Here is a 15,344-nt window from a genome sequence, read left to right on the forward strand (position 1 = left end):
CTTTCAGAGCTTGGCTCACGAAAACTATTAGCAGGAAAGAAATACTACTACAGAATTTCATTTGGTATAAAACATATTTTTCTTGTTAGCATAGTGTGTGAGTACCCTACCTCAAAATGTCCATGTTCAAGGGCTCTGTGAAGTGGAGTGCAACCATAGTCATCTTTGAAATTCACATCTGCTCCAGCATCAATCAGCAATCTGACCATCTAAAAATGGAAAACACAAATTGTAAAGGATAAATGTCAATGTTATCAAGGAAATTTTTTTAAAAAAATGTTAAGCTAGCAATAAGAGATGAACAGCAACTATTAAAAATTAGTGAGAAAGCAACAGCTTCTCTCTAGGTAATTATTTCCTGAATCAGTTCCACAATGTACAGTCATGAAGTGCCTCACCGATACTGAAATAATATTAATTGTAATGGAAACGGCAGGTGTAATCAGTACTTACTGCACCAACTTTAGCTGTCCATAGTGGTGATTATACATGTTGGTGAGCCTTATAGATAATGACATAATAATGATTAGAACAGGAAACATAGGTACAACATAATGATTACTGTTACTTATTCCATTTAACTGTAAGTACCTATCATTAACCATGTCTGTGCGTATCGGCGTAGAAATCTGTTAAACACAAATGTAAATGACAATATGCAGATTGGATAAATAATGCAGTTGTGCAGTTGGGTACAAGCAACCTGAAACTTTCATTCAACTGGAAATGTAGCTTCCTCCCAGGCAGGCTTGAACATGTTGAAGAACATGGGGGCACTGAACTGATACTGGATAAGTGCATGGAGGCTAAGGTTAGCTTTATGACTGTGCAGTTCAATATCACTGTTGCTGAGTAAAACTCACTCATTAAAATGTTTCATGAACTTTTCCACTGGTGAAAAGAGTATACATCCACAAGCTGAACAAGAGATGTTGCACCAGATGGAACGGTTGTTACCTGTATGTGTTTATTTGGAATTATAAATAGGAATTATAAATTGGTCACTTTGATTGAGTGAAAATAACTCCAGAAGCAGACAATATTTTGTTCCAACATTGAGAAATAGATAGTTATTGTGCCATTGTTCAAGAATATGCTTGTTAACTTTGCTTGATTTTGAAGCTGTTATGTACATATTCAGAGGGTTCATTTTCTTTTTCTCAAGGGCACAAAATGTGCCACTTGGTTAATGACAGACAATGAGTAGTGGAGACAGAAATCTACCTTCCATGGAAATAATTGGCTGAATTGTCTATTAATGTAACATTCCAGATGCTGATTGCACCCCCAAAAATTGTGTCATGTTCATCCATCCCAGATTGTGTGTAGTCTCTGTGAATGCCATAATTAAATTGAGACTGTGACCAATCAGATGTTGAATAATTAGAATGATAGTGCTCATGAATTCAGGACCAAATGCAATTGCAGAATTCTCTGTCTCTTCTACCAGTTGAACATGTTTTTTATGTTACAAACTGTGTAACCTTGTGACTCATAATCTTGTGAATTAGCTTAAAATTCCACATCCAGGTTGATCCAAAAGAACAGATACCATCTTCATATCTATACTTGAGTTGACATTTAAGTTGGTCTGTGACAGTTGCAGAGGGTTGGGCGCAGCAGCTTCACGCGCCTACCTCAACCAATAACAGAATGTGATTTTGTAAACATCTCTATGGCAAAGCCTCAGTGTTGTCCACAGTGCTGTAGACTGCTACTGTTTATGCCTGCAGCCATTAGAACTTTGCATCTGAAAGCAGGTAACAGTGCTACAAGCTGGTGGAATTTTCTTATTCCATTTTGATTACAGCATGTCACATATTCTGAACATGCATTTGAGTGTAGACCAATGAGATGGAAGGACCATCTACAACAAATGGTGTCATGTCTCTTCAGTACAGAGTCACAAGGTGTTATACCAGCTTTCAGTTGAAGCCTATACATATACGTATTTTGTTTCTAAGCATCAGAAAATTGAGGACCTCTCAAACAAATTTGTTGTGGTAGAATGATGTGAGATGACATATTCATGGTTAAAGAATTATTGTAACTTGTGCACTGTGAAAGTATGCCATTTTATGGCAATGGTACATTGAGAATCCACCAAAACACACTGTTCTTGGTAGAATTTGTTATAACTAAATGTCAGTTAATAACACATCTACAATTATAGCTTTCAGGAAATGGTAAGACACAAAGTACACTACCATATCATTCATCGTCAGTGTAGCATAATGCATACAGATCCAGAGTTATAAGGTAACAGGTGACATTCTGCTAGTTCACATCTCACTGGATCCAATTTATTTTACTAACATTTGCATTTTCTAATAAGTTCCGATACTTCCTTCTTAATTTAATAGAATTATATTCTATAATATTTGATGTTATGTAGAAAGAACTGCACTCTTTCTGAGGAGTCAGTTTGTTCAGTTGGTTTTATCTATAAGACAGTTTGCACTACCTACAATAAGATATTTTGCATTTTCATATTTCAAGTCTTGTATTTCACATGTTGTTGAGATGATGCTATGGAACAGAAACAATGATCAAGCAAGAATGACCTTAAGGTTTAGCTAAAAAGTGAGAATGATCAAATAATTTTTATCTTATGTGGAGAAATATTGGAAATTTGTATCACACTATTCATAATGCCGATATCTGATTGACTGGACATGGTACTTTCCTTTTTGCCCTACTATATCTTCATAGATACTGAAGTATTTATTTAGATAAAAAATCTACCCACCAAGTGGGGACAGGACAACACACACACAAAAAGGTTTAACTTTTTCAACTTTTTTGACCCAGTGGCTCCTTTTTCTGGCAGGAGAGTTGAAGGGGAAGGATGAGGGGAGAAGGATAAGGATTGGAGAAGTTTAGGAAAAGGGGTACAGGTCAAAAAAGTCACCCAGAACCCCAAGTTAGAGGAGACTTACCAGACAGAAGAGTAGGAAAGAGTCTTTTCCTTCTCATCCTGTCCAGTATGTTTCATCTGACCTGGGGACCTGGGTGACTTTTCCGAACTGTACCCCTTCTCCTAAACCTCTCCGGTCCTTTTCCTTCATCCCTCTTCCTTCCCCTTCAACTCTCCTGCCAGAAGAAGCCACTGGCTCCAAAAGATTGTAAAAGTTGAACCTTTTTCGTGTGTACATTCCCTTGCTGCCACTTGGTGAGCAAGTTTTTTATATATCCATTTACATTATATTGTCAAAATTGATCATTTTTGTTGAAGTATTTATTTATGTACCTGACTAGCACTGGACAAGAGAGGAAATATGCATGTTATTAGAGTTAATACACGAATTTTATGCTCATCCATTTTGTAAACAATGTGATTTGCAAATCAGATACAGCCAACAACTGCTGCTTGAGTGCACTGTGATTGCATATACCATGTTGAGGCACATACACCATATTCACAAGTCACATCATTTCTGAGTGTTCAGTGGTACATTGAATTCAGCACACTCAATGTTGGCGTTGGAAGGCATGGTTCAATTGTTTAACTCAAGCAAGGAGGTTAGTGCTAACCACTGCAAGGTATAAAGGCCATTCATATAGGGACAGCAGCTCTGACAATGTACAGTACTCACAGTGTAGGAACACATGCATTTATGAAAACATATGATTGAGGAAAGTAGGCTTAAAAAAAGAATGAGAAGAGTGGACCAGTGAAGCTCTATACTTTGTTTTCATATTTTTTAATTCCACTGTAATAGGATGCTTATTCTGAGTGTTTACCATATATGAGCAATAAAAGCCACTTTTTAGACTATTAAGCTCTCACAGGGTGGCAATTACTGAACTATATGAAAAAACACAAATTAGTTAGAAACTACAGCATGCAAACACTTTATTCAACATGTAAATGTCACTACAGATATTTGGATTTAGGTTATGACATGTTCAATATGCCAACCACCGTTGGCGATTTAGTGGTGCAGACAAATAGTGAAATTCTGCATGACCTACTCAAGTCTTGGAACATTGATGTTATCAATGACCTCCTGAATGGCTGTTTTCAGCTCAGCAATGGTTTTTGCCTTGTTGCTGTACACCTTATCTTTAATACAGCCCCACAAAAGAAGTTGCATGTGTTCAGAGCCAGAGAATATGGCGGCCAATTGAGGTCCATGCCAGTGGCCTCTGGGTACCCCGGAGCTAGAATGCAGTCCCCAAAGTGATCCTCCAGGACATCAAACACTCCCCTGCTTTGGTGGGGTCGAGAATCGTCTCTCATTAACCACACTGTGTAGAAATCAGGATCACTTTGTATAATGGTGACGAAATCATCTTCCAAAACATTCATGTACTGTTTGGTAGTCACCTTGCCATCAAGGAATATTGCACCAATTACTGCATGACAGGACACTGCAAATGACACAGTCACCCATTGAGGGTGAAGAGACTTGTTGATTCCAAAATTCGTATTCTCAGTCTCCCAAATGTTCCACTTGTGAGCAAGCAGCCTAACATAAAAGCATCATTATGTTTTTGAAACTAAACAGCGGAACTGGATCAAGATTGAATGTGCTAGAGGTCATACAGCACAACAGTGTCATCAAGGTCTTCAAAAGGTGTGCAGGGAATTGGCATTGCCATACAGAACAGTGGCCCATTGGGTAAAAGCCTTCAACGAAGGTCAGCAAACTGTGGCAGAGATGCATCCGGCGGGTCGTCCCAGCATCTCTGAAGAAGAAGTGCATGCTGTTGCCACATTAGTGGACAGTGTTCGACGCCATATGATTTGTGAGCTCGCCCACAAAACCAGATTAGCACATACGACTGTGCTTTGCAACCTGAAGGAATGCCTGGGCTTGCAAAAAATTGCCTCACGATGGGTTCCCCGTGACTTGATGGAAATGCAGAAATGGATGCCTTACGACACTGCTCAGATGCACTTGGAGCACTATGAGCATGAAGGAGAGGCTTTCTTATGCTGTATCATAACACTGGATGAGACATGAGCCACATTGTATGAGCCAAAAGTGAAATGCCAATCAAACGAACGGCGCTATTATGCGTCATCGCGAAAGTCAAAAGTGCGTCAGAGCCACAGTATGGTGAAAGTTATGGTGATTCTCATGTACGATTATGATGGTGTTACCCTAATGCATTACATTCCTCCATGGCAGACCGTCTATACACAGTATTACTGTTCATTTTTGGAGCATCACCTGTGACCAGCTTTGGGAAAGAAGCGGCGCACATTCTGTGCAACCCACCCATCATTTTGCATGACAATGCTCGGGTGCATACAGTGCAAGTTGTGGCTGCTCTGTTCAGTCGATGGGACTGGGAAGTACTGTACCATCCACCATATTCCCCACACTTAAGTCCTTGTGACATTGATTTGATTCCGGAGATGAAGGAACCACTTCGCAGCATTCGCTTCAGAACTGTTCCAGAGATTCAACAGGCAGTAGATCACTCCATTCACACCATCAACAAAATAGGCTCTGCTAATGGTATACTACATCTTCCACATTGCTGGCAATGCATTCTACACAACGTGGTGACTACCTTGAAGGACAGTAACAGGTGCAAACATGTAACTCTTTTGTATCGTTTGTGAATAAATAGTTGCCGGTATTTAAGTTCCAACCCTCGTATATAAACCTAAGGGAACCTTGCACCTAATGATATTTACAAACTTGTTAAAAGGCATTTTCCTTGCACATTTAAAGTACAAATACAAGATTCAGTTTGCAACAGATAGAATAGAATGGAGGATGAAACTTTCACTTTTTTTTTTGGGGGGGGGGGGGGGGGGAAGTAGTTCACTGTTATCATCGATTTAAAGGAGAATTTCTAAAACAGTACTGGTTGAGGAGTCATCAACGTACAACGATGAAAGACTTACTACATCGCAAATTACTTAGTGATTGGAGAGGTAGCATCAGGGAGTTTGCTGAACATTAGTGGGAACTGAATGAAACTTTAGAGCAACTGTTAAATAAGGATATAATGATATCTGTCATTAGTAGAAGATACAGTATAAAAATGCAGGAGAACTTATCAGTAAGACTGATCAAGGATAGAGATGCACTGATGGAGGTACTTGAGCAGTCAGACTCAACATGTGCACATGAAGGTAGTCAGATAAACAAGCAAAACCAAGGAGGAGATAATTGCCAATGAAATTACTCTGGTAACCAAACATCCCCGCAAGATTGGGTACAAGAACCAAGGAAATGGTCATCAATTTTACAATGTTTCCAGAAGGGATGAGGATTCAAGGAGACAACAGATGGAGGAGCAGTGAAGTACAAATCCAGGAGGTAGAGAGTTCAATAAACTAGACCACACTCCAGATGAGGTCCAGTCAGGGGTGAGATCTACGAGGACCAATATTAACCTGATTATGCATGATGATGGAGGTGACCTGCAAGGAGATCTTATGGAGGAAATTGAAAAGGACCTAAAGTACCCTATTTCCTGGAATTAAGATAGAAATGCATGGATTAAATTTTGATGCCATTGTTGATAGAGTAAGCAAAACATGTGGCACATCTCACAAGATATATGAGCAGATTCTGAATGCAAATGTTGTTTTACCTAGTTTCCCAGGACAGAGTGTAAGGGTTGTAAATGCTGTAGGTGCTAAGCATAAACCCATTAAGGATCAATTGTTAATTAACTTTAAAACAGAGGGAGAAGAATATTAACCACATTTATGGTGGTACCACAATGTAATATATCAGGTTATGTTGGGGATAAGTTGGCTGAATAGAGTGGAGGCAGTACTTTTGATGAAGGCACCATGGGTGTGAAATGGAGAAGAGGGGAGAATGTGGAATGGAGAAAAGGGGAGAGTGTGAAATGGAGAAGAGGGGAGAAGAACAGGTTGACCTTTAGAGAGGGTAGTGAGATAGAAGAGGAAGAGGGATTTAAGTGGATGAACGTATGTTATGAAATGGAGCCTACAGCAGAAAAACAGGATGTGGAACAAAATGAGGAAGAAGTGTGGTAGTTTGTGATGGATTGGTACACGAGGATTAACATGGGGAGGATATGATAGGCAAGGAGTTGGAAGAAATGCCACTATTAGGTGAAGAGATTTGGTGGAGATTAGCTGCAATATTGTATATACACCGTAAAATCTTCTCTTGGCACCTGGGCATCATTAAAGGAGTAGACTGTAGATTGAAAATAAAAGAACATAAACCTTTTAATATTAAACAATAAACTAAAAGGAAAGCAGTAGAAGAAGAAATACAGAGAATGGTGGAGCCTGGAGTAATTGAACAACCAATAGTCAGTATAATAGTCTTCTATTTGTGATATACAAGAAGGACAGAAAGGTGAGGATAGTTTTGGATGCATGTACTGTGAACACTATCAATGAACCAGAACTAGCAAGTCAGAAACCACAGGAAAATTGACACAAAAATTTTGATGGGCGAAAATACACAGTAGCATTGACCTGACTACCGATTACTGGCAGATACCCTTAGCCCCAGAATTTCAGCAACACACTGCCTTCAATTACACTAAGGTGTCATTTTAGTTTACTACTAATTGGGCTTAACGTGTCAGTTTCCGAATTCATCAGAGCAGTGGGTAAGATTTTGGGTGAAGAATTACTTTAAAAAGTTACTGTTTATGTAGAAGACATATGCAAAGAACACTTTAATAAACTTGAAGAAGTCTTGGAGGCATTTGAGAAATCTGGTGTAACAGCAAACGTAGACAAATCAGAATTTGTTAAATCGCAGATAAAGTTTGTTGGGCATATAATCTCAGAAGAAGGCATTTTCCCAGATCCTAACAAGCTAGAAGCAATTAAGCATTTTCTGATTCCAAGCACTAAGAGACAACTGAGAGCATTTTTTGGCATCTATGAGTTCTGTCAAAAATCCCTTAAAGAACTTGTACTTCATGCACCAAATTTGAGGAAACTTACAAAGGCAAAGATGACATGGCACTCGAGTGACGAATGTCAGGAAGAGTTTCAAAGGATTAAAGAAGTGTTATGTAGCGCTTGAATATTATACCATCCAGATTTTCCAAAAGACTTATTTGGAAGTGGACAGCTCAGATAATGGATTAGGCACACACTTATATCAAGTAGAGAAAGACCGGGGTACTAAAGTAGACAAGCCCATAGCTTTTGGCAGCATACATCTGAATGTGTGAGATAGGAGATACTTTATTACTGAATGATAAGTGCTGGCTATTGTGAGGGGTTTCAAATGTTTCTCGTATTATTTGGCAGGAAGGCATCTGAAGGTTGTCACTGACCACAAAGCAATGACATTCTTAACCACCAGTGAGTTGAGGCATGGTCATTTGATAATGTGGACTCTGGCACTTCAAGACTATGACTTTGAGGTGATACATGAACCTGGTAAAACCCATTTAATACCAGATACACTATCAAGACTGCTGCTTGATGCATAGAGAACTGCAGTGAACAAGCCATAAAGAGAGGAAATCTGAATAAACTTAATGAAAGGAGTACTACACGGTGAATTCATGGAGAGATCTTTAAGAAATGTACATAGAGAACAGAATGAAGATGAAAAGCTGAAGATAATTAAAAATATACATCACAGCACTGGTGAAGGGAAGATTTGGACATACTATTACATCCATTAGGGGACACTATACAAAAGAAAGAGAGAGAATGACAACAGCTGGAAGTGTGTCAGAACACATAATAGACAGATTCCTGGTACACCCATTATAGCAATGCACGTTATGGACCTATGAAATGCCTGATAAAGTTGAAGTTAGACTGTGCATTCAACAACATGGGAAGGCACATATACATGTTGCTGAGCACATGTGATACTGGCCAGAAAACAAAGACAACTACCATCTAAGATAAAGGTTACAGGTTACCTACACCCAGTTATAACAGAGTCCATCAAAGACACAGTTGTGATTCACCTGTTCAAACCGTTGCCTGCAGCTCGAGGAAACTACACCCAAATTCTGGCTGCAGAGGAATTAGTGTCCAAGTATGTGAAGTTTTATCCATTAAAGAAAGCTACCATTTCCTGTACAGGTTGGCCCACAACCCAGCTGAATGGGCATTAAAGGAGTAGAATTGGTTATTTAGGATATATTGTCACTGAAAGCATGGTTTGTGGAAGGAGTATCTTGAGGAGTTTGAATATATCCAACAACACTTGTCCCATTATTCAATGGTATTCATGCTAAGTAAGATCTTACTTAATCAGGAGCATGACAGTATTTTTCAAGTTAGTGGAATACCCTCCTGGAGGTAATATAACCTGGGAAAGGAAGTTAGAGCTTGCAGAGCTGAATATGAAGGAAAAGATGAGGAGAAGACAAGAGAGACTTGACAAAATAGTGAAACCAATAACCTATCAAACACAAGACTTAGTGCTGGTAAGAGTACATATTACGTCAATGAACTATTATCTGCATGAAGATAGAGGTAACCTGGATGATAGAAATAACCAAAGGAGTCAAAGCATAGGGAACAGGCTGCTCTTTTGTTGGTATACTGAGTGGCAATTGGCATGCTACCAGCTGGATGAGACTTTTCTTGCTTTTTCAAGTCTCACTCCTCTACCATCTTTCTTGTCTATAGCTTTAAGTGGTGTTTAGGTATTAATTTGTTGAATGATTTGCAAATCCTGGCAAGTACTAAGAAGAAATAGTAGGATTTATTCATTAGGTCAATAAATTGATTAAATAATAGTTATTCAGACAAAATCTAGAATATAGTAGGAGTTATTGTCTAAATTATTGTGTCATCATAGTCGTTGTGGTTGTTCAGGCATTCCAATCAAAACCAACTAGTAATATTTATGGTATGTTTCAGTATGATAATAGGAGATAAATATGAAGTATCAAAGTAGTCATGTCTTACGTACTTGTTTAGAAGTTAAAAATTAGTACCAGACCAGAAGGTTAACATCTATTTAAATATGGAAAAGAAAAATGTTCAAATGTGTGTGAATTCATAAGGGACCAAACTGCTGAGGTCATCAGTCCCTAGACTTACACACTACTTAAACTAACCCATGCTAAGAACAACACACACACACACACACACACACACACATATATGCCCGAGGGAGGACTTGAACCTCTGGCGAGAGGGGCCACGCAATCTGTGACATGGTGCCTCAAACTGCATGGCTATGGAAAACACCTAATTAGTATTAATAAGGAGTTTTAAGTAATCTTGTAGTTCTTGTCTCATGAGTACTGAAAGAGTAACCAAACTGCTAGGAATTGTAGCTAAATAACAGCTGATGTTTATAGTCAAAACGAGAATGTGTATAATGGCATATAACTGACAAGTAATGGTCTATGCAAATAATGTTGAGATATAGAGAGAAGGGGTGTTATGAGGTTTATAATATACAGAGAATTAATAGAGCAGTGTGGAGTTTTTTGTAGTTATGGAGATTAATGAAGGTGATTAGCTGATGATGAAGGAATGTGTGCTTGAAGTAAAGGTGATATTAATGTAAGATGTTGAGTTGACGTAGATATGTAAGAGGGGGTACCCAAAATAACAACATTGCTGTGCAGAGCTTGTGTAGCATGCATTTCTACTGCAAGGCGTGTATGGTGCAACTCATTGGCAGTTCAGTGTGGCTTGTATTGTCCACCAGGTTTGTACTGTTCATCAGTAGTGTCTGACTTTGCTAGCTAGCACTGATTTGTTCTTGTTTCGATTTTTATGGTGGCAGATTTAAGTGAACAACATTCTGCTGTTAAATTCTGTTTTATAGCTAGCCAAAATGCTGCTGTCCTGTGTTTACAACCCAGAAACAAAGCAACAGTCAAGCCAGTGGATAATGTCATCATCACTCCACCCAAAACAAATTTCGTTAAATCAAACATCAAAACAATGCTGATTTCCTTTTTTGATACCAAGGGCATAGTTCATTCATAGTTTGTTCCCCCAGGTCGGATTATCAAACAAACCATTTATTTTGAAGTTTTAAGGAGATTGTCCAATAATGTTTGTCAAAAAAGACCTGATTTGTGGTAGACAGGAGACTGGTTCCTCCATCATGACAATGTACCGCACACACAGCCATCTCTGTTAGACAGTTTTTGGCTAAAAATGACATGGTTCTGCTACCCCACACACCTTACTTAAGTGACTTGGCTCTGTGTGACTTTTTCTTATTTCCACACATGAAAAGGGCATGAAAGAACACCGATTTGACAACACTGAAGAAATAAAGGAAAAAATGAGGGAGGAGCTGTCAGCCATTTCAAAAGATGACTACAAAAAATGTTTTAAACAGTGGAAGTACTGGTGGGTCAAATGTATTAGTTGTAATTTAGTGTGTTTTGATGGGGTAAGGTTGTTTTGCAAACAATTTGAAAATATATAACTTTTAAAAAATAATTCCACACTTTTTTCCCTCATACATGTTCATGGACGTTTATATAAGGTGTAAGATGTATGGAACATGCAGCATGTAAGAGCTGAGGTCTGAATTTCATCTATGTTCACATGGGTTGTCCTATTTATATCATTATGTATTTACAAGTTGTAATGATGAAAGAGGTATGTTGACGATAACTAGAGAATAACTCGTGAAGAATACAGGAATGATGCTTAAATGATCCATTTAGCTGTCAAGGTGACTGCATTGGTAGAATGCTATGTGGTAAATTATGAAAATTGATATTTCAAATTTTGAATCTATATAACAACAGGTATTCATCATCCTATGTGCAATGTTAATAACATCTGTTCAAATTCAGTAAAAATAACATAGTGCAGAGTAATGCAGCCATCTCTTTTGAGAGTGGTTCTGAGAGAACCACATCTGTGATAGACTTACATTTGAATAAGGAGTAGGGCTTTGCCAATTAGTTGCATTATTTATTGTATGTTGTTCAATATCTTTTGTGTTACTAGTTTGTAGAGATAGAGCATAGTCAGTAACTAGAGTTATTTCCTTCTCATTCTTTGTGGTACTGAACTGAGGTGCTAGTGAAAGTGTTTTTGGATGGCTAAAGCTCTGCTGAGGAATGGCAAACCAAAGGGGTGAAGTGTATCCTTGAGGGATGTGGGTGTCAGGTGCAGTTTGGATAAATCTTATTTCTTCAATCCCCCTATTGAAAACCAGAAGTACGTCATTTCCCATCATAGGATAAACTCAACAAACAGTCATAGTGTGGCTTCTGAGGCCTTCCCTCATCCTACTAATATGAAGCTGCTCCTTGCATTTTTAGACAAAGTCATATATTACCACAAGCTCTTGCCACAGGCAGTTACAGTAGCACATCCTCTAAACCAATTGTCCAAGAATGGGGAATTATTTATGTGCAAGTCTGCCTGCGAAAAAGCACTCTGGAAATTGAAAGATGGCTGCCATCTTGTTGTGACTACCAACACATGGCAGTACGGCATGGGGACCATGCTGTCTCAGCATAATACAGATGGTTCAGAAAAGCCCATTGTTTTTGTCTTGAAGATGCTCAACCCAGCACATAAAATTACTCACAAATCAACTAAAGGAACCCCTCACCATTATTTATGCAATCAAGATGTTTCATGTGTGTCTCTATGGTGTCAAGTTTCACCTGGTTATGGGCCATAAACCATTAGTTTCTCTCTTTAGCCCTGTGGCACATCGACTTAATTACAGGCCCATATCATTAATGTCAATATGCAGCAGGATTTTGGAACATACATTGTGTTCAAACATTATGAATTACCTCAAGGAAATGGTCTATTGATACACAGTCAATATGGGTTTGGAAAACATTGTTCTTGTGAAACACAACTAGCTCTTTATTTGCATGAAGTGTTGAGAGCTATTGACAAGGGATTTCCATATTTATGGATTTCCAGAAGGCTTTTGACACTGTACCACACAAGTGGCTTGTAGTGAAATTGCTTGCTTATGGAAGATCGTCTCAATTATGTGACTGGATTTGTGATTTCCTGTCACAGAGGCCACAGTACATAGTAATTGACAGACAGTCACCCAGTGAAACAGAAGTGATTTCTGGCGTTCCCCAAGGTAGTGTTATAGGCCCTTTGCTGTCCCTTACCTATATATGATTTGGTAGGCAATCTAAGCAGCCATCTTAGGTTGTTTGCATATGACGCTGCAGTTTATCAACTAATAAAGTCATCAGAAGATCAAAACAAATTGCAAAATGATTTAGAAAAGATATGTGAATGGTGCAAAAATTGGCAGTTGACCCTAAATAATGAAAAGTGTGAGGTCATCCACATGAGTGCTAAAAGGAATTCGTTGAACTTTGGTTACAACATAAATCAGTCAAATCTAAAGGCCATAAATTCAACTAAATACCTAGGAAATACAATTACAAACAACTTAACTTGGAACGAACACATAGAAGATGTTGTGGGGAAGGCTAACCAAAGACTTCATTTTATTGGCAGGACACTTAAGAAAATGTAACAGATCTACCAAGGAGACTGCCTACATTATGCTTGTCTTTTAGAATACTGCTGTGTGGTGTGGGATCCTTACCAGATAGGACTGATGGAGAACATTGAAAAGTTCAAAGATGGTCAGCATGTTTTGTATTATCGCGAAATATGGGAGAGAGTGTCATTGAAATGATACAGGCACTGGATGGACATCATTAAACGAAAGGCATTTTTTGTTGCAAAGGAATCTTCTCACAAAATTCCAGTCACCAACTTTCTCCCCCGAATGCGAAAATATTTTGTTGACACCGACCTAAATAGGGAGAAATGATCACCATTTAAAATAAGGGAAATCAGAGCTCATACAAAAAGATATAGGTGTTCGTTCTTTCTGCATGCTATACAAGATTGGAATCTACATCTACAACTACACGATTACTCTGCAATTCACATTTAAGTTCTTGGCAGAGGGTTCATCGAACCACAATCATACTATCTTTCTACCATTCCACTCCCGAACAGTGCGCAGGAAAAACAAACACCTAAAGGTTTAGGTCTGTTCGAGCTCTTATTTCTCTTATTTTATTTTGATGATCATTCCTACCTATGTAGGTTGGGCTCAACAAAATATTTTCGCATTCGGAAGAGAAACTTGGTGACTGAAATTTCGTAAATAGATCTCACCGCGACGAAAAACGTCTTTGCTTTAATGACTTCCATCCCAAGTCGCGTATCATATCTGCCACACTCTCTCCCCTATTACGTGATAATACAAAACAAGCTGCCCTTTTTTGCACCCTTTCGATGTCCTCCGTCAATCCCACCTGGTAAGGATCCCACACCATGCAGCAATATTCCAACAGAGGACAAACGAGTGTGGTGTAAGCTGTCTCTTTAGTGGACTTGTTGCATCTTCTAAGTGTCCTGCCAATGAAATGCAACCTTTGGCTCGCCTTCCCCACAATATTATCTATGTGGTCTTTCCAACTGAAGTTGTTCGTAATTTTAACAGGTACTTAGTTGAATTGACAGTCTTGAGAATTGTACTATTTGTCGAGTAATTGAATTCCAACGGATTTCTATTGGAACTCATGTGGATCACCTCACACTTTTCGTTATTTAGTGTCAATTGCCACCTGCCACACCATACAGCAATCTTTTCTAAATCGCTTTGCAACTGATACTGGTCTTTGGATGACCTTACTAGATGGTAAATTACAGCATCATCTGCGAACAACCTAAGAGAACTGCTCAGATTGTCACCCAGGTCATTTATATAGATCAGGAACAGCAGAGGTCGCAGGACGCTTCCCTGGGGAACACCGGATATCACTTCAGTTTTACTCGATGATTTGCCGTCTATTACGACGAACTGCGATCTTCCTGACAGGAAATCACGAATCCAGTCGCACAACTGAGACGATACCCCATAGGCCCGCAGCTTGATAAGAAGTCGCTTGTGAGGAACGGTGTCAAAAGCTTTCCGGAAATCTAGAAATATGGAATCAACATGAGATCCCCTGTCAATAGTGGCCATTACTTCGTGCGAATAGAGAATTGTGAAGGTGGTTTGATGAACCATCTGCCAGGCACTTAAATGTGATTTGCGAGTATCCGTGTAGATGTAGATGTACCAGAGCAGATAGCAAACAGATTTCAGTGGTCGTCTCTGACCCTAAGTCATTATCAGAACAAGATCCACTTTTGCTGATGGCTCAACACTCAAATGCTGATGCCCTTTTGTACCTTTCTATCATTCCCAACCCCAACTTCAACCACAATGAAGGTCTTTGTTTTTATCTCAACACTTAAGCTCAACGGATGGTGGATGGGTTACCTATTATTGGTTCCTGCATCACCCATGTGGTGAGCTTGGATCCTGTACTTCATCAGGTGCAGCAGTATTTTCAGCATGGACGGCTGGAACAGCAACCAGCTTGTGCATTGGATCCCATTCATAATTATTTTGTGGTGCACCATA

General features: G+C 38.9%; 2 protein-coding genes across 2 annotated transcripts in view; both read right to left on the reverse strand.

Moving 5' to 3' along the window:
• Positions 1-15,344, reverse strand: part of LOC126240775 (serine/threonine-protein phosphatase 6 regulatory ankyrin repeat subunit C-like) — an 881,520-nt gene that overhangs the window by 678,310 nt on the left and 187,866 nt on the right. The gene's annotated exons all lie outside the window — the stretch shown is intronic.
• Positions 1-15,344, reverse strand: part of LOC126240759 (serine/threonine-protein phosphatase 6 regulatory ankyrin repeat subunit B-like) — a 381,053-nt gene that overhangs the window by 254,779 nt on the left and 110,930 nt on the right. Inside the window, exon 10 of the mRNA XM_049947949.1 lies at positions 111-209. Within this exon, the coding sequence (XP_049803906.1) occupies positions 111-209 (99 nt within the window). The remainder of the gene's footprint in view (positions 1-110; positions 210-15,344) is intronic.

The sequence above is a fragment of the Schistocerca nitens genome, chromosome 1 (genome assembly GCF_023898315.1).
Source record: "Schistocerca nitens isolate TAMUIC-IGC-003100 chromosome 1, iqSchNite1.1, whole genome shotgun sequence".
Lineage (NCBI taxonomy): Eukaryota > Metazoa > Arthropoda > Insecta > Orthoptera > Acrididae > Schistocerca > Schistocerca nitens.